Genomic DNA, 27,410 nt, shown 5'->3' with positions numbered 1-27,410 from the left:
AAAATTTCATCATTTACACAGTTTTTTCTGTTCATTAATTCTACGCATACACATTAATATATTATATATATATATATATATATATATATATATATGTATATATATATATATATATATATATATATATATATATATATACATATATATAGCAGGAAGGTTGGGGGGTCTCTCGTTACCGTACACTTTATGGTCAGTTCAGTATCGTTTTACCAGTACTGTTAAGAGGGTTTTTGTGGTTGTTAAGAATCGCCTACCGGTAATGTAAGACTTTTCAGAAATATTTTCTGGGGAAAATTCTTTTATTTGGTGATTGAATACGAAGTAAGGTAATTTATTGTTATTATCATTATTTTCTTTCGGGATATTACTGTCATAACTCATACTTTTAATGATACTCAGTACTTAAGAAAATTTCCATTAACGAGTCGATGGTCAAGGGGAGATCGACTCCTAATCAGAACGTAAGAACGCCTGTGCTCACGAGAAATCAAACAAGGAAATTAACCATGGCGGAAGGTACACAGTCCGCAAATTCGAGCGCAACAGTAATAGAACCACATAAGGACTAATTAATCACACAGCTAAATTTTGCGGAAGAAGGGATGGTCAGTTAGCTTGCAACTTAGGGAACTGGATAGAGCAGGTGGAGACCACGCCTAGACAGCTAAACGGGGTACTCCGAGACATACCGAGATCCTAAGAATTGGGAAGAACTGAAATGGTATTTTAGGAAGGTTTATTCCACGTTGTGGGACAGAGATCCAGTTACTAGCCTGGCAAGGATAGTGCGTCAATTTAAGTTAGACGAAAGAGGCTAACAAGAGTTTAGCTCTCAGTTGTATAACAATAGGAATGAATGGGTAACTTCATGGAATCCATAGGTTGGATAGAGGTAGAAGGAGGCAAGCAAAAAATGCTAATGGGTCATGTAAAAAAATATTTAGACTAGCAATAATGATTGGAAGCCTGCCAACAGAAGTTATTGGAAGGATGACTCGTAAGTGGCAGACATCCGATGATGTAGCCCAGATTGAAGAGGAGGAAACAAAAATCCTAGGTAGAAGACCTGAAGAGAATCCTATATACAGACCTTTAGTCGCTATAGGACAAAAGGAAAGGGGTCCAAATAAATCTTGGACACCATCTAGAAATCAAAATAAGATGCCAGGTAAATCTTCTCAAGGAGGATTTTCGACAGTAACGTGGTATAACTGTCAGAAGAGAGGACATTATGCCAGTGACTGCCGAGGGATGGCCTTCTGTCTTTTCCAAAAGAAAACAGGACATAGTGCTCAAGAATGCAGAAATAAATTTGTTTCAACTCCTAGAGGTAGATCTCAGTCAAGAGGCAGAAGTAGAAACCATAGTCAATATCCCCTAGCTAGAGGAAATAGGGATTCTGTCCCATATAGGTATGCTAATCAAACAGCAAGTATAGGGTGTCAACTAGTTCAGCCAATGTCAGACGACGCAATGGGAAATTTTCTGCTTACTGGTACAATGGATCTTCCTCTATAACAGAGAGAGCGTCCGGAATGCCAAGGCTTAGCCAAGCTACACAGGTTAGCAAAGTTGATGTAGGGAAGGAATATAATTACAGACCATTATTTCCCTCACATGGCGGACTTGAGAATCCTATATAAGTTGTTACATTCTTTGATACAGGTAGTCTAAGAATATAATGTCAGAAAAGGTGTATTGGTTGTATTTTTCTCAATTAAGTTTTAACCCAGCGGTAGATTGTAGAATCACAGACGTCCAGGGTAATAATATCCATGTAATTGGACAGTTAGACTTCCCATTTAGGCTAGGAAGAATTGCACTAAGAGAAAAGGTTCTGGCAGCCCGGGATATACAATTAGCTTTTGCCCATTTGCTGATAGGTTACCCAACTATGGCTAGACAAGGGGTAAGCATTGATGCCCCTAGAGAACAACTAGTGATTAAAAACGGTCGTGAGATTTCTAGAATACCAATATGCAGGTTAATTAAAAGAACCCAGACTCAAGAGAATCCCACGGTGAAAGGTATTTTAAAGAAGGATAAGACAGAGGGAAGATATCCAGAATGCATCACGAGTTCACAACAGATCAATAACCTCTTAGAATCAAATCAATGCACTTACTTAAAGTTAGAGAGGGAATTAAGACTTAAACCTGGGGAAGGTACGTGGGTAGAATGTACAGTAAATCCAATTTTTGAAGGGAAGGAAATTCTCACGCTTACTGAAAAGTCGCAAGTAAATGGAATACATTATTCTTCTAGTTTACATGAAATTAGAGCAAAATAGCGTTACAGGTTACAAATAGGAGAGGAGGAGGAAAGATTAAGTTAACACCAGGTACAGAGATAGGCCTAGCAGAAGTATACGCCATACCTATCCGAGAGGTAGAAGGGGAAACAGTAGGATCAATCAGTAAAGGAAATGAAAATTATGCTTGGGACATAAAACTGAGAAGAGCCAAGATAGGATCTCATTTAAAGGACATTAAGGAAAACCATGTTCGAGAAGAAATCATAGACTTGCTGTGCAAATATAAGAATATAGTCGCTCTTGACGGCGACACATTGGGAAATACAAGCGAAATAACGCACAAGATAGACATTCCATCAAACACAAAGCCAATTTACATACCAGCCAACAGAGTAGCACATTCCCAGAAGGAGATCATCGAAAGAAAAGTACAAAGAATGAATAGGCAAGGAATAATAGAACCATCTAAATCCCCATGGTCTTTCCCACTCTTGCTAGTTCCTAAAAGGGACAAAACTTATAGAATAGTTTGGATTACAGAAAATTGACACCAAACATTAATGAAAATGATCCTTATCCCATGCCGTCAATGCGAGATCTTATCGCCACACTAGGGCCCAAGAAGTACTTCACCACTATAGATTTATTGCAGAGATTCTTGCAAATCCCTCTAGACGAAGAAAGTAAACCTTTGACTGCTTTTTCCACTAGTAACGGCAGATACCAGTATGTAAGAATGCCCTTTGGTCTAAAGTCAAGCCCGGTAACTTTTGTAAGATTAATAGATAAAATTTTGGGCGACTTACTAGGCAAGGATGTACACTGTTACATAGATGATTTGGTAATAGCAACAGATACCATAAAGGAACATATAGACTTAGTCAGAGAGTCCTAAAGAGATTAAGAAAGGCCAACCTGGAAGCTTTTAAAAGTAAACAAGGGTGTAACTTCCTTAAATAAAAGGAAAATACAAACTAATCTTGGGCATACACTAAGTGAAAAAGGGTGGTAAGAAGTAGACTGACCGCACAAAGATTAAGTCAATTAAGGAATATCCTACACCACAGCGCAAGAAGGACGTAAAGTCATTCTTAGGTTTAGCAGTTTTTACCGCAAGTTCATAGGGAACTTTGCAGTCATATCCGCTCCACTAGCTGAACTTTTTTTAAAGGAAACATGTATCATTCACATGGACAGACAGACAGCAAAAAAGCATTTGATGAATTGAAAGAAAGATTAACACACACCCCAGTACTAGCTTCCCAGACTTTGGCAAGGAATTCTTTTTAGCCACGGACGCAAGCCGCATTGGTATTGGAGCATGTTTAATGCAAAACAAGTAATAAGTATAATGCCATAGATTATAACTGTAGGAAATTAAAGCCCTCAGAAGTGAACTACTCAGTAAGAGACCTCGAGTCTCTAGCTATAATAGATGCTTTAAAACATTTCAGATATATCATTTTTGGTTACAAGATAACCGTGTTTATAGATCATTCAGCCACAGTAGAAATGCTAAAAAACCCTAATTTTTCTGGTCGAAGAGCCCGTTGGTTCATGACAGCCTAAGATTATGATATAGAGGTGAAATATGTCCCGAGGGAAGCCGATTAAGGTGGCGATGCATTATCAAGGTATATGTCACAAGGTGATAGTATATATGTTATAAGTCAAGAAGAAGAAGAAAAGAATGAAACAATGTGCAATGACATAAATGTACTCACCATGCATTATACAGAGGAGCTTTCCCGGCAAAATTTCATAAGAGAACAAGAAAGAGATGAAGATTTAAGAGAACTGCTCAATTATGTTAGAAATGAAAGAAATACAGCCAACAAGATTAACCGAGCTAGGTAGGAAGGTGAGGTTCCCACAGATCATTAACTGACATAGTGACGTATTAGTTTTTGGATGTGTCACGAATATGATCCATTGGTCAATTTCTACTAGGTGTGCTTCACAAAAGGTTAGTACCTAAGAGTCTAAGAGATAAGGTCATTGAGCTAATGCACGACGATGACATAAGAGCTCACCCAGGAAGGGATGAGACATTTAGATTAATACAAAGAACTTTCCATTGGAAGGGAATTCACAAGGATGTTAGTAATTATGTGAAGAGCTGCAACACATGCAACAGCTACAAGGGAAGAACAGACAAGGAAGTACCTCTAGGGAAAATCATATCCCACAGACTCCTTTCAAAAGAGTATCTATTGATCTTATCACTAATTTTCATACCAAGAGTAAAGGCAATAAGAGTATACTAGTATGTATCGACGCTCTCACAAGATATACAGAGTTGGGTACCGCTAACTAGTAAAAGTGCCAAGGAATGTGCAAACCGCTCTCTTCGATAAGATATTTTGCAGATATTCTGCCCCACAGCTCATTATCTCTGATAATGGGACCGAGTTCAACAACTTGTTAGTTCAAGAAATTTGTAACGCCTTTAAGGTAGAAAAGGTAGCGATTCAGCCATATCACCCAGCTAGCAATGGCTTGGTAGAAAGGAATAACAGGAAGGTTTTAAACGTATTGCGTCACACAGTAGGACAGGATCCTGACTGGGACGTCAATTTACCTTTAGTCCAATTATCATTAAATGCAAGGCATCATACGAGTACTCGAGCAACTCCCATAAAAGCTTTGATGGGATATGAACCCCGATTACCTTATGCATGGGTGAATCAGCCAATACAGCCTAATTACTCTGAAGATATCATGAAGAAAGAATCGAACTTTCACAATAATCCACAGTGATTGCCCAAAATCTAGAAGAAGCCCACGAATATGATAGAGAACATCAATAAAGATTACAGGGCCAGTAGATTACAAGAAAGGGGATGAAGTCTATATTAAGAAGGAAGTAAGAAGCGGTATTAATTTATAGTTAGCCCCTAAATTCAAACAGGACCATGGAATGGTTGTAGACGTACAAGAGACTAAGATAAAGGTTAAGAAAAGGATAACCAAATGCCTTCAACATATGCTGAATTATTAGAAGAAGAAGAATTTTGGATAAACAAGGACAAGGTTAAGAGAACCAAAGAAGTTGAAGAATCCGAAATGACAGAGAGGTCAGAAGACATTCCATAAGAAGGTACTAGATATAACCTAAGAAATAGAAGAACAAACCCACTGATCCATCCTATTATTCCCGTGTATTTATCTGATTTCTTTATTGCTAAGTTTACCTTCACCGGTCGACTTAGGAATAATCTTTTTTATTGTTGCAATTCTTACTTTAATTAGTCGGTTTCTAGCAAAATATTGGAGTTATGTGCACTAACTTCAAATTTTATTTTTGACTGAAGGGAAAAATATTTGGTATGTAAGAAACGTTCAATGCGCAGTATGAGAATTCAAAGACGTATATTAAGTTTTAATCGTTCATAAGAACATTCTTAGAAGTAAAAGAATAAATGAAAAGGGTTAAGAAAGATACTAAGAGATTTTAAGATAAGGGAATTCGTTTCAGAAATGATTAAGATTTTGAAGGGGTAATTAATACACTTACTTTGTTCAATCCATAAGATGTTGATTGATGAAAGCTTACTATAAGATATTAATCGATGAAGAACTCACTAACAAGATGTTAAACTGATGAAGACTCATTACAACAGGATAGTAGTTTAGTTGATTGAAAAAACTTCTAACGAAACTATTGATTGGTGAAAACTTACTAATTGTTTTCACAGTAGAAGAAACCTACAAGTATTAACCACTAACCGGTTCCTTTAACTAAGTTGCCAATTTTGTTTTAGTATCAAACCGTTAAAGTTTATAAGGGTTTAATGACAAGGTTACTCAGAAATTACAGTAAGAATGTCCAATGAAATTTTGCGTAACCACAATACACAATCTCAGTAGGAAGTCAAGGACACACTTGTTATTGCATACATATACACCATGATATTATCTCCCAGGACTTGTCCCCAAGTAGCAGGTCGCAGCAAAAACAATAAGTCATCAAAGTGTCGTCACAAAGAATGAATTTTATTTTTTTCATAAAGAAAGGCGATATCCAGCTAGATAGAATAGGACAGAGGACTGAAACAATCATATACTGTAAACTTGGAAAGTTATAATTTTTTTTTTTGCTTCTACCATGCATTTATATAACTTATGTGAATTAGGGCTAATTCATGTTTAACCTTCAGTTTTCTTGTTTTTGGTGATTTATTTATGTTTGCATTCAGTTTCATGTTCGTAATGTGATTTACTCATTTTTTAATTCACTTTGTGATTCTTTAAGATTACTTAATCAAGGATGTGTTTATGTATGTTCAGTTTTAATGTCATTCTTAATGTTACTTAAAGATTTATTCATGTTCATATTCAGTTTTGATGTTTCTCTGAATGTTACTTACTCAAGAATTTATTCATGTTTACATTCAATTTTGATTGTTACCCTTAATGCTACTCAATCAAGGATTTGCTCATGTTTACATTCACTTTTGATGTTTTTTAAGTTAAAGTTTCAATATGATTTCCAAGAAGCATAAGTTACGAGTCCTCTTGTAGGTATGATATTTGCTTCAGCTTAGTTAACGCTGTCGGAGACAGCTAGGTAGCGGGCCGAGACTGTTACAGTGTCGTTAAAGAATTAAGGAAATTATTTCAAAAGGCATTAACTTAAAAGTACTTAAGAAGAGGCACGGATAATAAGAAAAGAAAAGGGAAAAAGAATGAAATAAAATAATGGTTTTATGAAAGTATCGTCTTTCTCGGACTCAACCCCAACGACCAGGACACTTTAGCCATCGAGAGTCTGGATATCATCTCCCCAAAAACATCTGCCCGTACCGGAGATTAGTGGCCGACGAGGAGATTAGTGGCCGACAAGCGATATTTCCCAGGCATCTTCGAGAAATTGGAACTCAACTCGTCACACCTCATTTACGCCTACACAAGCCCTCTTCGCAAGATATATTGGTGCCAGGGATAATTCCTATAGCCCATCTGGCATATGTTAGAGAAGGAATTCTAAGCTCCCTTGTTTAAGAAAGGGGAAGTGTTAAACTCGAAAGCTCCAACCTTTCCAAGGATAGGCCTAGGGTCTTAACCAATTAAATCAGGAGTGGGCCAGCATTCGGGGGGGCTTAGGACAGCCTCAAAAAGGGGTGTCCTCAACGGAATAACCTATGAGGTTACCAAAGGTACACACCCCCAAAAAGCCAGGGCATGAACAAGAGGCGTTTCCTAATTTAGAGTTTACGAATCACAACAAAAAAAAAGACAGGAAGGTGGTTTTGTATAAAATCTGTAGCTACTCAAACACAAGAATTCTTTCAGAAGATGCCACACCCAGTCAAAATCCAAAAATCCAAGGGCAGTGCCAAGAAGATATCATCCCAATAAAAAAGCCAGACAGAGAGAGAGAAGGGCAGAAAAGAAAAAGACAGAGTGGAGAAGGGGGAGAACGAGTGCAGAACAGAAGAGTGGCGCAGTAGCAGAACTGAGAAGATGAAGAAACAGTAGAGAGGGAAAGTGCAGAAGTGTGGTGTGCAATAGACAGTGATAAGTGACTATCGTACTCAGTAAAATTCCCTCGTGCCTACTAACTCGTAATTGCAACAAAGTGCCTTTCAAAGAAAATAGTTTTATCAGTCCAAGCGCCCAGAAACACAAAGGAGGAAAGTTTTAAGAACCCCTAGCAAAGAATAAACACATATAAGGACACATCATTTTCATTTTTCCCAAACTATAAACCTATTAAGATAATTCCATAAGAACATTTAGCAAGGTGAGATTAAATTTATATAATGCTATTTCCCCAAATTACGGGCCCCCACTCAGGTGCACATTACCTTAGGGTCTGTGTGTTAGTAACCAATACCAAAGCTAAATGGTTACCAGCGGGCGGGTATGAAGAGAGGACATGAATGACAGTTAAAAACAGCGGCCGCGAACGGGATCAAAAGTTTTAGTGTCGGCATAAGAGATTTTAATCCAAAACCTCCACTCAAAAATAGAAAGTTCTCCCCCAAAGACAGTTACCAGTGCTTCTCCCAAATACAAATACAGTTTACCGAGTCGTAACAATAAAAAAGGTTCTAACCAAGAAAAAAAGCCACCCACACTTCGTGAAAAAGAAACTCCACTCCGAAGTACAAGAACAGTCGAAAGAAGTTCCTCGAAAAGATACTAGAAGAAGATGTCGAACGCATAATATCAAAAATGCATCAGTCAACGCAAGTCCCGAGAGAGAGAGAGAGAGAGTCAACGCAACGAGAGAGAGAGAGAGAGGTCAACGCAATCCCGAGAGAGAGAGAGAGAGGTCAACGCAATCCAGAGAGAGAGAGAGAGAGAGAGAGAGAGAGAGAGAGAGAGAGAGAGATCCCCTTCCCGCAGAGAGGAAAACAACGTGTCGAACAACGCAAGTTAAACACAACACAACTGTCAGACGTAGCCCGAAGACGACAAAAGATAAGTCCCAGATAATGTCCCCACACTTACACAAAAATTAAACCTTATTAAAAGTAAATTACGCTATTAACCTTTCAGTTAGACAATTTTAAGATACCCAGTTTGGTACTTTGAGATTCCAAAGATTTTTCACACTAACTTTTTTTTTGGCAACGAAACTACGATATTTCTTCATTTTACTAATTCTAACTAATCAACTACTAAGACCCTTTCCTGAACATTTGTATTTACTAACCAATAACTTTAAATTTAATTTGAATTTTGATTGTGTCATTTTATGCTCTTTTTTGTGATTTTGGTTGTTTTGTGATTTCTTATACTTGGTTTTTTTTGCTTTAATATTTGCTTTTTTACTTTTATTTGCTGAAAGTTGAGTTGAATGTTTGACTTGTTTTTTTATTTTATTTTGTTTAAGGGGCGTTTAGGATAACCAGGGTAATTCACGGGAGGTCTCTCGTTACCGTACACTTTATGGTCAGTTCAGTATCGTTTTACCAGTACTGTTAAGAGGGTTTTTGTGGTTGTTTAAGAATCGCCTACCGGTAATGTAAGACTTTCAGAATATTTCTGGGGAAAATTCTTTTATTTTGGTGATTGAATACGTAAGTAAAGGTAATTTATTGTTATTATCATTATTTTCTTTTCGGGATATTACTGTCATAACTCATACTTTTAATGATACTCAGTACTTAAGAAAATTTCCATTAACGAGTCGATGGTCAAGGGGAGATCGACTCCTAATCAGAACGTAAGAACGCCTGTGCTCACGAGAAATCAAACAAGGAAATTAACCATGGCGGAAGGTACACAGTCCGCAAATTCGAGCGCAACAGTAATAGGAACACATAAGGGACGTAATTAATCACACAGCTAAATTTTGCGGAAGAAGGGATGGTCAGTTAGCTTGCAACTTAGGGAACTGGATAGAGCAGGTGGAGACACGCCTAGACAGCATAACGGGGACTCCGAGACATACCGAGATCCTAAGAATTGGGAAGAACTGAAATGGTATTTTAGGAAGGTTTATTCCACAGTTGGTGACAGAGATCCAGTTACTAGCCTGGCAAGGATAGTGCGTCAATTTAAGTTAGACGAAAGAGGCTAACAAGAGTTTAGCTCTCAGTTGTATAACAATAGGAATGAATGGGGTAACTTCATGGAATCCATAGGTTGGATAGAGGTAGAAGGAGGCAAGCAAAAAATGCTAATGGGTCACGTAAAAAAATATTTAGACTAGCAATAATGATTGGAAGCCTGCCAACAGAAGTTATTGGAAGGATGACTCGTAAGTGGCAGACATCCGATGATGTAGCCCAGATTGAAGAGGAGGAAACAAAAATCCTAGGTAGAAGACCTGAAGAGAATCCTATATACAGACCTTTAGTCGCTATAGGACAAAAGGAAAGGGGTCCAAATAAATCTTGGACACCATCTAGAAATCAAAATAAGATGCCAGGTAAATCTTCTCAAGGAGGATTTTCGACAGTAACGTGGTATAACTGTCAGAAGAGAGGACATTATGCCAGTGACTGCCGAGGGATGGCCTTCTGTCTTTTCCAAAAGAAAACAGGACATAGTGCTCAAGAATGCAGAAATAAATTTGTTTCAACTCCTAGAGGTAGATCTCAGTCAAGAGGCAGAAGTAGAAACCATAGTCAATATCCCCTAGCTAGAGGAAATAGGGATTCTGTCCCATATAGGTATGCTAATCAAACAGCAAGTATAGGGTGTCAACTAGTTTCAAGCCATGTCAGACGACGCAATGGGAAATTTTCTGCTTACTGGTACAATGGATCTTCCTCTATAACAGAGAGAGCGTCCGGAATGCCAAGGCTTAGCCAAGCTACACAGGTTAGCAAAGTTGATGTAGGGAAGGAATATAATTACAGACCATTATTTCCCTCACATGGCGGACTTGAGAATCCTATATAGGTTGTTACATTCTTTGATACAGGTAGTCTAAGAATATAATGTCAGAAAAGGTGTATTGGTTGTATTTTTCTCAATTAAGTTTTAACCCAGCGGTAGATTGTAGAATCACAGACGTCCAGGGTAATAATATCCATGTAATTGGACAGTTAGACTTCCCATTTAGGCTAGGAAGAATTGCACTAAGAGAAAAGGTTCTGGCAGCCCGGGATATACAATTAGCTTTTGCCCATTTGCTGATAGGTTACCCAACTATGGGCTTAGATAATGGGGTAAAGCATTGATGCCCTAGAGAAACAACGCTAGTGGATTAAAAACAAACGGTCGTGGAGATTTTTCTATAATACCAACTATGCAGGTTAATTAAAAGAACCCAGACTCAAGAGAATCCCACGGTGAAAGGTATTTTAAAGAAGGATAAGACAGAGGGAAGATATCCAGAATGCATCCGAGTTCACAAACAGATCAACCAACCTTTAGAATCAAATCAATGCAACTTACTTAAAGTAGAGAGGGAATTAAGACTTAAACCTGGGGAAGGTAACGTAGGGGGTAGAATTGTACAGTAAATCCAATTTTTGAAGGGAAGGAATTCATCACGCTTACTGGAAAAGTCGCAAGTAAATGGAATACATTATTCTTCTAGTTTACATGAAATTAGAGCAAAATAGCAGTTACAGGTTACAAATAGGAGAGGAGGTGAAAGATTAAGTTAACACCAGGTACAGTAGATAGGGCCTAGCAGAAGTATACGCCATACCTATCCGAGAGGTAGAATGGGGAAAACAGTAGGATCAATCAGTAAAAAGGAAATGAAAATTATGCTCGGGACAAATAAAACTGAGAAGAGCCAAGATAGGATCTCATTTAAAGGTGGACATTAAGGAAAACCATGTTCGAGAAGAAAATAATAGACTTGCTGTGCAAATATAAGAATATAGTCGCTCTTTGACGGCGACACATTGGGAAATACAAGCGAAATAACGCACAAGATAGACATTCCATCAAACACAAAGCCAATTTACATACCAGCCAACAGAGTAGCACATTCCCAGAAGGAGATCATCGAAAGAAAAGTACAAAGAATGAATAGGCAAGGAATAATAGAACCATCTAAATCCCCATGGTCTTTCCCACTCTTGCTAGTTCCTAAAAGGGACAAAACTTATAGAATAGTTGTGGATTACAGAAAATTGAACCAAATTACTGAAAATGATCCTTATCCCATGCCGTCAATGCGAGATCTTATCGCCACACTAGGGCCCAAGAAGTTACTTCACACTTATAGATTTATTGCAGAGATTCTTGCAAATCCCTCTAGACGAAGAAAGTAAACCTTTGACTGCTTTTTCCACTAGTAACGGCAGATACCAGTATGTAAGAATGCCCTTTGGTCTAAAGTCAAGCCCGGTAACTTTTGTAAGATTAATAGATAAAATTTTGGGCGACTTACTAGGCAAGGATGTACACTGTTACATAGATGATTTGGTAATAGCAACAGATACCATAAAGGAACATATAGACTTAGTCAGAGAAGTCCTAAAGAGATTAAGAAAGGCCAACCTGAAGCTTAAACTAAACAAGTGTAACTTCCTTAAAGGAAAATACACTATCTTGGGCATACACTAAGTGAAAAGGGTGTAGAAGTAGATGACGCAAAGATTAAGTCAATTAAGGAATATCCTACACCACAGCGCAAGAAGGACGTAAAGTCATTCTTAGGTTTAGCAGGTTTTTACCGCAAGTTCATAGGGAACTTTGCAGTCATATCCGCTCCACTAGCTGAACTTTTAAAGGAACATGTATCATTCACATGGACAGACAGACAGCAAAAAAGCATTTGATGAATTGAAAGAAAGATTAACACACACCCCAGTACTTAGCTTCCCAGACTTTGGCAAGGAATTCTTTTTAGCCACGGACGCAAGCCGCATTGGTATTGGAGCATGTTTAATGCAAAAACAAGATAATAAGTATAATGCCATAGATTATAACTGTAGGAAATTAAAGCCCTCAGAAGTGAACTACTCAGTAACAGACCTCTAGTCTCTAGCTATAATAGATGCTTTAAAACATTTCAGATATATCATTTTTGGTTACAAGATAACCGTGTCTATAGATCATTCAGCCACAGTAGAAATGCTAAAAAACCCTAATTTTTCTGGTCGAAGAGCCCGTTGGTTCATGACAGCCTAAGATTATGATATAGAGGTGAAATATGTCCCGGGGAAGCCGATTAAGGTGGCAGATGCATTATCAAGGTATATGTCACAAGGTGATAGTATATATATGATAAGTCAAGAAGAAGAAGAAAAGAATGAAACAATGTGCAATGACATAAATGTACTCACCATGCATTATACAGAGGAGCTTTCCCGGCAAAATTTCATAAGAGAACAAGAAAGAGATGAAGATTAAGAGACTGCTCAATTATGTTAGAAATGAAAGAAAATACAGCCAACAAGAATTAACCGAGCTAGGTAGGAAGGTTGGAGGTCCCACAGATGCATTAACTGACATAGATGACGTATTAGTTTGGATGTGTCACGAATATGATCCATTTGGTCAATTTCTACTAGGTGTGCTTCACAAAAGGTTAGTACCTAAGAGTCTAAGAGATAAGGTCATTGAGCTAATGCACGACGATGACATAAGAGCTCACCCAGGAAGGGATGAGACATTTAGATTAATACAAAGAACTTTCCATTGGAAGGGAATTCACAAGGATGTTAGTAATTATGTGAAGAGCTGCAACACATGCAACAGCTACAAGGGAAGAACAGACAAGGAAGTACCTCTAGGGAAAATCATATCCCACAGACTCCTTTCAAAAGAGTATCTATTGATCTTATCACTAATTTTCATACCAAGAGTAAAGGGAATAAGAGTATACTAGTATGTATCGACGCTCTCACAAGATATACAGAGTTGGTACCGCTAACTAGTAAAAGTGCCAAGGAATGTGCAACCGCTCTCTTCGATAAGATATTTTGCAGATATTCTGCCCCACAGCTCATTATCTCTGATAATGGGACCGAGTTCAACAACTTGTTAGTTCAAGAAATTTGTAACGCCTTTAAGGTAGAAAAGGTAGCGATTCAGCCATATCACCCAGCTAGCAATGGCTTGGTAGAAAGGAATAACAGGAAGGTTTTAAACGTATTGCGTCACACAGTAGGACAGGATCCTGACTGGGACGTCAATTTACCTTTAGTCCAATTATCATTAAATGCAAGGCATCATACGAGTACTCGAGCAACTCCCATAAAAGCTTTGATGGGATATGAACCCCGATTACCTTATGCATGGGTGAATCAGCCAATACAGCCTAATTACTCTGAAGATATCATGAAGATAAGAATCGGAAACTTAAAATAATCCACAAGTGATTGCACAAGAATCTAGAAGAAGCCCAGCAGAATATGATAGAGAAGCATCAAGAAGGATTAAGGCCAGTAGATTACAAGAAAGGGGATGAAGTCTATATTAAGAAGGAAGTAAGAAGCGGTATTAATTATAAGTTAGCCACTAAATTCACAGGACCATGGAAGGTTGTAGACGTACAAGAGACTAAGATAAAGGTTAAGAAAAGGAATAACCAAATGCCTTCAACATATGCTGAATTATTAGAAGAAGAAGAATTTTGGATAAACAAGGACAAGGTTAAGAGAACCAAAGAAGTTGAAGAATCCGAAATGACAGAGAGGTCAGAAGACATTCCATAAGAAGGTACTAGATATAACCTAAGAAATAGAAGAGTCACTTTTCAGTGAAATAGAAGAACAAACCCATTGATCCATCCTATTATTCCCGTGTATTTATCTGATTTCTTTATTGCTAAGTTTACCTTCACCGGTCGACTTAGGAATAATCTTTTTTATTGTTGCAATTCTTACTTTAATTAGTCGGTTTCTAGCAAAATATTGGAGTTATGTGCACTAACTTCAAATTTATTTTGACTTGAAGGGAAATATTTGGGTATGTAAGAAACGGTTCAATGCGCAGTATGAGAATTTCAAGACGTATATTAAGTTTAATCGTTCCATAAGAACATTCTTAGAAGTAAAAGAATAAATGAAAAGGGTTAAGAAAGATATTAAGAGATTTTAAGATAAGGGAATTCGTTTCAGAAATGATTAAGATTTTGAAGGGGTAATTAATACACTTACTTTGTTCAATCCATAAGATGTTGATTGATGAAAGCTTACTAATAAGATATTAATCGATGAAGACTCACTAACAAGATGTTAACTGATGAAGACTCATTAACAAGATAGTAGTTGTTGAAAACTTACTAACAAAATATTGATTGGTGAAAACTTACTAATTGTTTTCACAGTAGAAGAAACCTACAAGTATTAACCACTAACCGGTTCCTTTAACTAAGTTGCCAATTTTGTTTTAGTATCAAACAGTAAAGTTATAAGGTTTAATGTACAAGGTTACTCAGAAATTACAGTAAGAATGTCCAATGAAATTTTGCGTAACCACAATACACAATCTCAGTAGGAAGTCAAGGACACACTTGTTATTGCATACATATACACCATGATATTATCTCCCAGGACTTGTCCCCAAGTAGCAGGTCGCAGCAAACAATAAGTCATCAAGTGTCGTCAACAAAGAATGAAATTTATTTTTTCATAAAGAAAGGCGATATCCAGCTAGATAGAATAGGACAGAGGACTGAAACAATCATATACTGTAAACTTGGAAAGTTATAATTTTTTTTTTTGCTTCTACCATGCATTTATATAACTTATGTGAATTAGGGCTAATTCATGTTTAACCTTCAGTTTTCTTGTTTTTGGTGATTTATTTATGTTTGCATTCAGTTTCATGTTTCTTAATGTGATTTACTCATTTTTTAATTCACTTTGATGATTCTTTTAATATTACTTAATCAAGGATTTGTTTATGTTTATGTTCAGTTTTAATGTCATTCTTAATGTTACTTAAAGATTTATTCATGTTCATATTCAGTTTTGATGTTTCTCTGAATGTTACTTATCAAGAATTTATTCATGTTTACATCATTTTGATTGTTCCCTTAATCTACTCAATCAAGGATTTGCTCATGTTTACATTCACTTTTTTGATGTTTTTTTTTTAAGTTAAGTTTCAATATGATTTCCAAGAAGCATAAGTTACGAGTCCTCTTGTAGGTATGATATTTGCTTCAGCTTAGTTAACGCTGTCGGAGACAGCTAGGTAGCGGGCCGAGACTGTTACAGTGTCGTTAAAGAATTAAGGAAATTATTTCAAAAGGCATTAACTTAAAAGTACTTAAGAAGAGGCACGGATAATAAGAAAAGAAAAGGGAAAAAGAATGAAATAAAATAATGGTTTTATGAAAGTATCGTCTTTCTCGGACTCAACCCCAACGACCAGGACACTTTAGCCATCGAGAGTCTGGATATCATCTCCCCAAAAACATCTGCCCGTACCGGAGATTAGTGGCCGACGAGGAGATTAGTGGCCGACAAGCGATATTTCCCAGGCATCTTCGAGAAATTGGAACTCAACTCGTCACACCTCATTTACGCCTACACAAGCTCTCTTCGCAAGATATATTGGTGCCAGGGATAATTCCTATAGCCCATCTGGCATATGTTAGAGAAGGAATTCTAAGCTCCCTTGTTTAAGAAAGGGGAAGTGTTAAACTCGAAAGCTCCAACCTTTCCAAGGATAGGCCTAGGGTCTTAACCAATTAAATCAGGAGTGCCAGATCGTAGGACAGCCCAAAAAGGGGTCTCAACGAATAACCTATGAGGTTACCAAAGGTACACACCCCCAAAAAGCCAGGGCATGAACAAGAGGCGTTTCCTAATTTAGAGTCTACGAATCACAACAAAAAAAAAAGACAGGAAGGTGGTTTTGTATAAAGTCTGTAGCCACTCAAACACAAGAATTCTTTCAGAAGATGCCACACCCAGTCAAAATCCAAAAATCCAAGGGCAGTGCCAAGAAGATATCATCCTAATAAAAAAGCCAGACAGAGAGAGAGAAGGGCAGAAAAGAAAAAGACAGAGTGGAGAAGGGGGAGAACGAGTGCAGAACAGAAGAGTGGCGCAGTAGCAGAACTGAGAAGAAGAAGAAACAGTAGAGAGGGAAAGTGCAGAAGTGTGGTGTGCAATAGACAGTGATAAGTGACTATCGTACTCAGTAAAATTCCCTCGTGCCTACTAACTCGTAATTGCAACAAAGTGCCTTTCAAAGAAAATAGTTTTATCAGTCCAAGCGCCCAGAAACACAAAGGTGGAAAGTTTATAAGAACCCCTAGCAAAGAATAAACACATAAAAGGACACATTAATTTAATTTTTCCCAAACTATATACCTATTAAGATAATTCTATAAGAACATTTAGCAAGGTGAGATTAAATTTATTTAATGCTATTTCCCCAAATTACGGGCCCCCACTCAGGTGCACATTACCTTAGGGCTGTGTGTTAGTAACCACTACCACACACACACACACACACACACACACACACACACACACACACACACACATATACATATATATATATATATATATATATATATATAGTATATATATATATATATATACATATATATATATATATATAATATATATATATATATATATATATAGATATATATATCTTTAAGGCACCAACAACAGTCTATAATATTAAATAATTGGGTTGATAACCTTAGCTCTTGCTGGTTAGAGACAGATGCAAAATGCTTTGATTCCACGAAGATGCTGAGATGAAAAAACTAACAAGACAGCTTACCGGCGCACAATTAGGGTCAGTGACGCGCTTTGAAGATCACGAGTTTCATGGGTGAAGTGTGCCTGCCTCGTGTGTGCCAGTCGGTGAGTGTGTGTGTTCATGATGAACTGAAAATGACATATAGTCAAGTGGCAAAAGTTGCAAATGGGGACTCACTGATTTTGGTTGATAGTGTGTGTGGAACACACCACAGAAGAGGTGCTGGAAGAGGTGTTGTCCGTCGGACAAGGTAACGAGAAACTTTGGAAAGTTAACATTTGTAGTGACAATTACTTGAGTCTAGAGAAAGGGAAGTGAGGTGCGACACACATTCTTTATTGATGAACTTTAATGTTTCATGGTGTCATAATTATGGTCTCTTTATTTCAGATGGATTCGAAGTCACCTATGGGTTTTTCTTTGACTGATTATGATTATTAATAAACTATGAATGTTTGGACACTTTGGGGAAAAGGGGTTACTTACTTAAATATGATTTTGAGAGGAATATGACAGTTTAACGTTTCTTTTTGAGTCAAGTTTAATTAATAATTCTTCCATTTTCATGTTAGCTAATTTTGGAAAGTAAAAAGTATATTTTTTTAACCACGAGAGTTTACCTTAGCCTAGTTTGAAACCAATTTTCAGCCAACTCCAGAGATGGCATTCAACAGAACAATGGTAGGTTACGTTACCAGTTAGATGTTTTTGCTTTAATTTTGTTTAAACGAGTGTCATTTGACCTCGTTTGAGATTTTCCCTGTTAGATATACCTGTTAGATATATATATATATATATATATATATATATATATATATATATATATATAAGATGTGTGTGTGTGTGTGTGTGTGTGTGTGTAACTGAGTCACGAAAGTTAGGAACGTGCCACGAAGGAAAAATAAACGAAGGAGGATCTGCGAGACCTTTTGATGTTAAACGTCCTTTACTGAGCAGAAACTGACATAAACGAGGGTAAAGACAATACAAGAAGATTCGTATAACTGACAGATAGGGATTATAAAGAGATTATTACCTAGAATCCGACACACCTGGAAGATGAGAAATTTTCCCAAACAAGCATAAACAATGGGTGCAATTAAAGGTTTAAGACAATCATCTCAGAATGGGGGATTGTCATACCTTCTTAGACGGCGTGGCAGCAAGGATTTAGGGAGCACTTGTTCAGAAAGGCACTTCCCCCCCCAGAACTTAAGGCGAATTCTGGTTGAATGTGCAGCCACAAGAGACTTGGAGAAGGTAGTGACGACACATCTCAAAAGAGGAAACAGAATAGCGAAAGTAAACGTGGCCCTCATTATATATAACTGAATCACGAAAGTTAGGAACGTGATAAATCCATAAATAAAGATATATGCCACGAAGGAAAAATAAACGAAGGAGGATCTGCGAGACCTTTCGATGTTAAACGTCCTTTACTGAGCAGAAAACTGACATAATGATGGGAAAAGACAATACAAGAAGATTCGTATAACTGACAGATAGGGATTATAAAGAGATTAGTACCTAGAATCCGACACACCTGGAAGATGAGAAACCTTCCCAAACAAGCATAAACAATGGGTGCAATTAAAGGTTTAAGACAATCATATCAGAATGGGTGATTGCCATACCTTCTTAGACGGCGTGGCAGCAAGGATTTAGGGGCGCACTTGTTCAGAAATGGCATTTGCTTCCAAGAAACTTAAGACGGAATTCTGGCTTGAATGTGCAGCCACAAGAGACTTGGAGAAGGTAGTGACGACACATCTTAAAAGAGGAAACAGAATAGCGAAAGTAAACGTGGCCCTCATTATGTATAACTGAATCACGAAAGTTAGGAACGTGATAAATCCATAAATAATAAAGATATATGCCACGAAGGAAAAATAACGAACAGGAGGATTGCGAGACCTTTTGACGTTAAACGTCTTTACTGAGAAAAGAAACTGACATAAATGAGGGAAAGACAATACAAGAAGATTCATATAACGACAGATAGGGATTATAAAGAGATTAGTACCTAGAATCCGACACACCTGGAAGATGAGAAACCTTCCCAAACAAGCATAAACAATGGGTGCAATTAAATTAGGTATATATATATATATATATATATATATATATATATATATATATATATATATATATATATATAGTCTATATATATATATATGGATGAAAACAGACACTCACTTGTACAGGTGTAACTCCCTGGGACGTTGGTGCAATCTTCATTGCTTAGACGAGCATGTTGACTGAGTCACATTCATTAATATCTGAAAGTGGGAAAATAGGTAAGAAAGTCATCTTCAAGTAATTAGAGGAGAAAATGAAGCGTCGCTCACACACACAATTTCAAATTTTCCCAAAACAATAGACAAACTGCAAACAAGCTCTTTGTTGTTATTTTATCCTCTCGTTACGTATCTCTTCGAACTGGTCAAAACTGTTTCGGGGACTGTCAGTCTTTCGATAAATTTCGGTAGTGCCAGGATGTGCTAGGTACCTATCCGTCTGTTCAGAGCCCTCGAAAAAGAAGTTATATATTCACAAATCGATCCGAAAAAAACACGTAGGCATATATATTTGCAGGTACAATAATTTTTCATTTGTTGATATACATGCAAACACCACACACACACACACCACACACATATATATATATATATATATATATATATATATATATATATATATATATATATATATATATATATATATATATATATATATATATATATATTTATATATATATATATATATATATTATAAGATTGGAATTGTGGACAGTGGAGTACAACACAGCGTCGAGTGTTATGGGAAACTTTAAGGTATCAGCAAATACTTTGGGTCTTCGAACGGAAAAGCCAAACATTTTCTGACTTCAGAGACGAGAGCGCGGGTGCAAATTTGACCCAGCTGTAGTCGTGATTGTGATGTCAGAAAAAGGCAGTTGTGTATGTCTGTTTGTGTGTCAAACAGGGTGTGTTCATGGAAGGACCTAGAACAATTTATTGTGTTCATGCACTCAAATATCAGAACTGTGAGAAGACTAGCGTGCGTGTGTTCATACACCCATCATGGCGCATGAAAACATAATACATTTCTATAGTGATTCAGGAGACTGCAGTCTCTTTGAGCGATTACCAGTGTTTGAAAGCCCGATGGGAGGCACACAGAAGATCCATCAAGAAGGTCAATAGTGAAAAAATACTCTGCAAAATCCTTTGCAACTTTTACAGATATCTCCTTGAATGGGAGCTGAAGTTGTGTGAAATTCATTTGGTATTTTCATTGGGTATTTATCGGTTTGTCACCACAGAAAAGGAATTCTCTAAGGGTAGGCTCCACTTTGGAGGGGTGCCGATCGTAAAAATATTTGCCAAAAATACACTAATCAAGACAGGCTAATGAATTTATCAGGCATTATCAGCACTATAATAACGCATATTCTCTGTGAGTTTTATCATCCTAAAGGGAAAATAAATGATTTTAAGAAAAAAAATTGATTTTAAGAAAAAAAATGTACTGAAGGTCATTGGTGATCGGTGAGAAACTACAGTCTTGAATAGAAATTCGGTCTGACAGAATGTTGGTATAATTCCCTTGGAACATGCACATAAATCATTATCAAAATATAACAGTAAATAAGCACGTAACAACAAAAAAAAAAAGAGAGCAACAACTGAAGCGAAATCGCAAATATAAAAAAAAAAAAAAATATTATAGTATCCCTCTCTAAATTGTCGATGCCTTTTCTACTTTTCTACGAGTAGTTTTCATCTCAGAAAACCATTTTAGGGGTGTCTAAACAAATTTTTTAAGTTTCTTGTCCTCAGAAAAAATCGCTTTTCGCTTTTTCTCTGGTTTGGTTTTTTGGGTTTTTTCGGGAAGGGGGTTGGGGGGGGGGGGGGGGGGGGGGGGGGTGGGGGGGGGGGGGGGGGGGGGGTATTTCTTTGATTGTCCTACATAATATAATTTTTAGATGTTTTAGGCTATCAAGTGACATAATAACTACAATCTCTCCGAAGGTTTTGTCCCTAAATCGAGGTTTGAATTTTTTCTGAATATTTCTTCCTAGCTATAGCCTTATTTTTCGGCGGGGCTTTCGCTGAACTTACCTGAAGTTGTTGCTCTTTTTTTTGTTATTACGTGCTTACTTACTGTTCTATTTTGATAATACTTTATGTGCATGTTCTTAGGGTATATATACAAACTTCGGTCAGACAGAATTTCTATTCAAGACTGTAGTTTGTCCTCCACGCGATCATCAAATAACCTTCAATACAAGGGGCCCTGAATTTCACATTTTTTTTTCATAAATCATTATTTTCCCTATAGGATGATAAAACTCACAGAGAATATGCGTTATTATAGTGCAAATAATGCCTGATAAATTCATTAGCCTGTGTTGATTAGTGTATTTTTGGCAAATATTTTTACGATCTCTTACGATCGGCACCCCTCCAAAGTGGAGCTTAACCATCTTGTTTGGGAAAATACTGAAGGGTTTTTGACATTAAGATAGTGTGTGACAATTTTTTTAATCAAAATGACTAATTGAGGAGTAAATAAGTTTCATGGTTTTGGGATTTTCAATCAATTTTCCTTGCTTTTCCTGTTCGTTATTCTGGGAAATAAAGACTCTGTTTTTGTATCTCAGAGCTTGGTCTTAGCCTAGACCTAACAACTTGATTTATCTGCTGAGTTGCCGGCTAGTGGTGGAGTCTTCGAGGTAGGTTACTTTACTAGTAAGTGATTTCTCTCCTTTTCATTAAACAGGGTCGATTAGAGCCTTGTAAGATATGTTAAACATATAAATTTCTGACTCTGACTCACTTAGGACTCTTCCTATAGTTATATTTCGAAGCTGGAGCTGAAAGAGCGTTTAAGATCCCAGTAAGAAGGAATAATAAAACGACACTTACCAACACAATCACCGTTGAACTTTTCGTACCCAACATCGCAGACGCATTCGTAACTGCCGGGTGTGCTCTGGCAGTGGGAGTTTGGACCACATGGATTGCTGTCACATTTATCTGGCAAAAAGAAGAAAGTTATGTAGATACCAAACAGATAAGAGAGAGAGAGAGAGAGAGAGAGAGAGAGAGAGAGAGAGAGAGAGAGAAATTGTGATGGTGTTGGTGGTGTCCATGATGTTCATATGGAATACTTAGTAACCTCATGAAACTTGGGAAGAAAAGTAGAAATGTTTACCACCTCTATTGTGTTCTAGTTTTCAGATAACACCGCTAAGCAATGTCTAACAGAAAGAACTGAAAGAGATGGGGCTGATAACTTGAGCACCAACTCCATCCAATAAGTCGCAAAGGTGAGAATATGTGAAATGTTCAGTAACACTCTGCTCGAATGCATTGCTCAGGGCCTTGCATTCCTCATAATGGCATTCTGAGTTGGCGGCCCAGATGTCTATCTGTCTGCCTATCCTATCCCTGTTGCGTATTCATCATCCATCCTGTTGGAATGTAGTTGATGCCAAAAGCAAGGATGTACAATTCCTATTCTATGAAACAATCGTGAGAATGAATGAACGACTATGAGATTTCGTATCACTCTTGGCAGGCTGCATCAATTCGCAACTTATGGAGGAGGCAATGATCCCAGATTCTCTCAGAAAAAAATGTGAAAAAAGCCTTGAAGAAGCAATCACTAAACTAATTGTCTTCAGATCCTTTTATTTTAACAAAATTTAATAAATGAGGCTAGAAAATAGACCATCTTGAAGCAATTTTATGAGCCAATATGTGATACCAAATTCCATGACTATTTAACTCATATTAATCTTGGATTTCATACACTATCAAGGTAAGTGAACCCATAAGAACATTCAAAACAGATTGCACATCATAAGGAAGCCTGGAAAATGTGGCTTAGCAATGTTAATGCGACAATTTTTCAAGAAACAATATATCTTTCATTAGGCATCAGTTTAGTACAGCGTCAAAACTTTCAAGCTTAGAATGGAAGTCGAGAAGCAATGTTCTTGATAAAAAGTACACGGAACAAATGGAACAAGAAATGTGCTTCTAATGAGTGGCTTGAATCCGAAGAAAAATCTTCCCATGTCTGAATTTATGGTCAATGGCATTTTTCAGGGATCACAACGGTCCAGGCAAGCTACTGCTTCTTAAATGACGTTTTTAATTATAAAATAGTGATTGCTATTTTAGGGAATACTTAGGAACGAGGCGCAGAAGGCTCACTCGATATACCATACTGCCAGGATGTAGGTGAAACTGCAAAATGAATCACTTGCTTAAGAAAACGAAATGAGTTCGCGAACTACATTTTTCTCTAGAGTTCGTCTTCTTACCTTTCACACAGCAGGAACATAGTGCGGACTTGCATTCCTTGGGAAAAAAGAGGCCATTGCAGTCTTCTTTCTTCTTGCTTTGGATGCAATAACCACCGTTGGCAACGCATACGGCAGTTGGTTTGCAATCTGCAAAGTTAGAAGAGTAATAACGTCTGAATGCCTCTGGCTCTCCAGTCTGTACTAAATGTCATTAAGTTATAAAGCAAGGAACTGAAACGTGAAATTTTGTTTCTTATTGAAAGAAGAAATACACTTGCATTCATGTTTTCCAGTGTCATGAAGGTGATGGTGAGATTTCTCTAGTTATGTCATCATTACGAACATTTATCATTTTTGCAATACGATTGTTCTGTTTTGACTCTAACGTAGGCCACGTGGTCTCTGGAAAAATGCTGATGTTTGCTATCAAATGAACCCAAACATACAAAGCTTATTACATTAGACAAAAGATTGATTCTACAAACAAAACGTAACGAAATTTATGAGAGATACTTGATGTTTCATGGAGAACAAACGCCATCCTTATACAGTGAGGTTTATATGAACATCTTTCAAATGATTTTTCATTGCCCACTGCGTATTTCTCTGTTCTGCTTACGTAACCTCGGTAGAACCCATGAAAAACAAGAAACAGCGCTGTTGGAGACTTCCTGTCCGTCCAGACATCAAGAGATATAATAGCTTGCAAAACTGACAAGAAAGGGAAAGGAACTTACCATGTTTTTTCCCAGGTATAGGCTCAGGTTTAAGCAGAGCTTTAACTCCAGAATAAACAGGCCTTTTCTTGAAAGGGTGGAGTCCAGCTCTCTGTAAGACAGAAGGAAAATCGATAGAGAAAAGAAGTAGGTCAAGATAACGAAATTCGGAATGGAATTTCAGCAACTGTACCAACTGAAATAGATTATAGCATCTTTTACTAATTTATTTATGAGATCAATCATTGGATTATCATTGTTATTATTAAAAATTCCTCATAGTAGCACGAGTCTTCAAATGGAGAAACAAATCCACAGTTATGTAAATGTACATATATTTCGGAAGTTTTAAAACAGAAAAGATAGCTTTCGGGAATCTGTACGGTTCCCCTTATCAATCTGACACGTTGAAATAACTTTACAGCGAAGTAAACAAAGCAGGAGTCAAAAATTAAGTGACTAGTTATTAAAACAATGGAACCGGTCGTCCAGTATAAATCAGGCAATGCCGTCGTTCTCGGAACGTCTGGAACGTCGAATTGGTCCTTGCCCAGTGCGGTCGTTCTGATGGTCCTCTTCAACAGCATAGGCGCCGGCAGCATCGGTTACTGGAGGTAGCCGAGTTACCTGAACGGGAGAAAGAGAGGCAACCGCAGCATCAGATGTGGCTAAAGAGACAACTCTCTCATAATGTTCTTTATTCTTAAATCCTTTAATATATTTCTTGGAAATAAGGTGTTGGTGAATTTATCTTCCTGTGTGAAAGATTTATTCTGCCTTCCATGGAAAAAACCACTGTCTATCGCCGCACCCTCCACTAGCCTTCTTATACCAACTTCTTTACTTCTGAAAATACTTTAGAATCTTCCACAATTTATGCGGTGATCGAGCTTAAGACTGTGACTAACTAATACATTGTTTTCCGCATGTAACTGGTAAGCTCTTTTGTGTTCCCGATTCTAGTGGGCAGCCCTCTACCACTTTCACCGAAATATTTAGAGTCACATTCTGAACAGGGATTTCGTAAACACCAACTTGTTTGTGATTCGTTGTGCTATTTATTATGTATAAGAAGTCTCTTAATAGTGTTATTATAATTAAAAACTATATTTATTTTATCATTGTGATTTTTGTTAACAGTTTTCCTTATTCTGTTTAGGTGAGGATTAAAAGGAAGTGCAAGACAATTCGTAAATTTCTTTTTGTCATTTACTTTAGATGAATCTCTGTAGAATATTCTTCTGGCTTTTTTAAAGGCATTATTAATAAAATAGGAAGGTAACAAAGTTTTTTGAAAAACATCTTCAATGTGTTTAAGTTCTCTGTCAATGAAGGCGGGGTCACATACTTTCAGGGCTCTCAAAACAAAATTGACTAAGATGTGGTTTTGACTTCATTATTGTGCCAGGAGAAAAAATGAATGTATGTTTCTGCATTGGTTTCTTTACGATAAACTGTAAATTTAAAAGTGAAAGTTACTGGGTCATGGAAGATCAATATGTCTAAAAACGGCAACTTATCATCTGTTTCGTGTTCGGCTGTGAACTTGATAGAGGGCAAGATTCCATTAATATACCGAAGGAAATCGTCAAAATTTGAAGGGTTACCTTTAAAAATAATGAAAATATCATCTACGTATCTCACCCAAAAAATGGGTCTTAGTGAAGGTTCACAGTTCTGTAAAATTTCAACTTCAACAAATTCCATGCATAAATTGGCAAGAATAGGAGACAAAGGAGACCCCATTGAAACACCAAACTTTTGCCTAAATCCTTGATTGTTAAATGAAAAGACTGTGGAGGACACACAAAGTCGAACCAGATCTAAGAACTGTTTAGTGGGTATAGCAAAATTAATGTTACCTAAATCCGACTGTTCCTTGAGATTATCAAGTACATATTCTAAAGGCACATTTGTGAAAAGCGCTGTCACATCTAGACTAATCATTTTACCTTGAATGTTTCCCAGTTTCTTGAGACGTTCCATAAAATCTATAGAGTGAAGAAGATGAGCCTCAGAAAAAGTACCCAACAAGGGGCTCAGTTGTTCTGCTAACCATTTTGCTAAAACCGATTGGGGTGAATTACAAGTGGCAACTATAGGACGCAGGGGACAACCACTCTTATGTATTTTCGGTAAGCCATAAAAATAGGGAAGACTCGGGGTTTTTATTGGAAATCTTACTTATTATGATTTGCTTATGTTCCTGTTCAGTCACGTACTAGCAATTTTTCTTACATCTCTATTGAATTTTAATTGCAGTGAAGTCAATGAGGGTATTTCGTTAAGTTTGATATAAGTATTGTCATCACTAAGTAAAGAATTCGCTTTGGAAATGTATGTGTTATGGTCCATAATAACAAGTGACCCTCCCTGTCCCGCTTTCATAATTTTGTTTTTGATGTCCTTGTTCTCACATAATTCTTTTAAGGCTATTTTGTGTCTTCTAGTTAAGATTCCAATTTGTTCATGCAAATGATTATGATTAAAACACCTTTCAAAAAGTTAATCTGAAACTCATTGTGTCTGAAATTAAAATGGTTTATATTGCTAATACCTTGTAAGAGGTCTGGTGTTTACTAGTCCCTAAACAGCAATTCAAACCAAGACCGAGTAATTCTTTTTTGTTGTGCTGTAATAGTCATAGAAAGATAAATAACCAAATTTACAATTTTCCGCCAATTTTGGTCCATGTAGTTCTAGGTGTTTTAATCAAAATTGGCGAAAATTGTAAATTGGTTTAATTTATCTTCTATGGACTATTACAGCAGAACAAAAGAATTACTCGGTCTTGGTTTGAAAATTGCTGTTTAGGGACTAGTAACACAGACCTCTTACAAGGTATTAGCAATATAAACCATTTTTAATTTCAGACACAATGAGTTTCAGATTAACTTTTGAAAGGTGTTTTCTTTAATCAATAATCATTTGCATGAACAAATTGGAATCTTAACTAGAAGACACAAATAGCCTTAAAAGAATTATGTGAGAACAAAGGACATCAAAATTATGAAAGCGGACC

General features: G+C 37.0%; 1 protein-coding gene across 1 annotated transcript in view; it reads right to left on the bottom strand.

Moving 5' to 3' along the window:
- Positions 1-26,447, bottom strand: part of LOC135215922 (fibrillin-2-like) — a 36,417-nt gene extending 9,970 nt beyond the window's left edge. Inside the window, exons 1-4 of the mRNA XM_064250877.1 lie at positions 26,416-26,447; positions 24,410-24,609; positions 23,691-23,819; positions 22,285-22,395 (exon numbers count right to left, since the gene is read on the bottom strand). Coding sequence (XP_064106947.1) covers positions 22,285-22,395; positions 23,691-23,819; positions 24,410-24,609; positions 26,416-26,447 — 472 coding nt within the window. The remainder of the gene's footprint in view (positions 1-22,284; positions 22,396-23,690; positions 23,820-24,409; positions 24,610-26,415) is intronic.
- Positions 26,448-27,410: the final 963 nt, after the last annotated feature.

Source organism: Macrobrachium nipponense, chromosome 5, assembly GCF_015104395.2.
Source record: "Macrobrachium nipponense isolate FS-2020 chromosome 5, ASM1510439v2, whole genome shotgun sequence".
NCBI classification, from domain to species: Eukaryota; Metazoa; Arthropoda; class Malacostraca; order Decapoda; family Palaemonidae; genus Macrobrachium; species Macrobrachium nipponense.
This window is presented reverse-complemented; position numbering and strand designations above follow the sequence as displayed.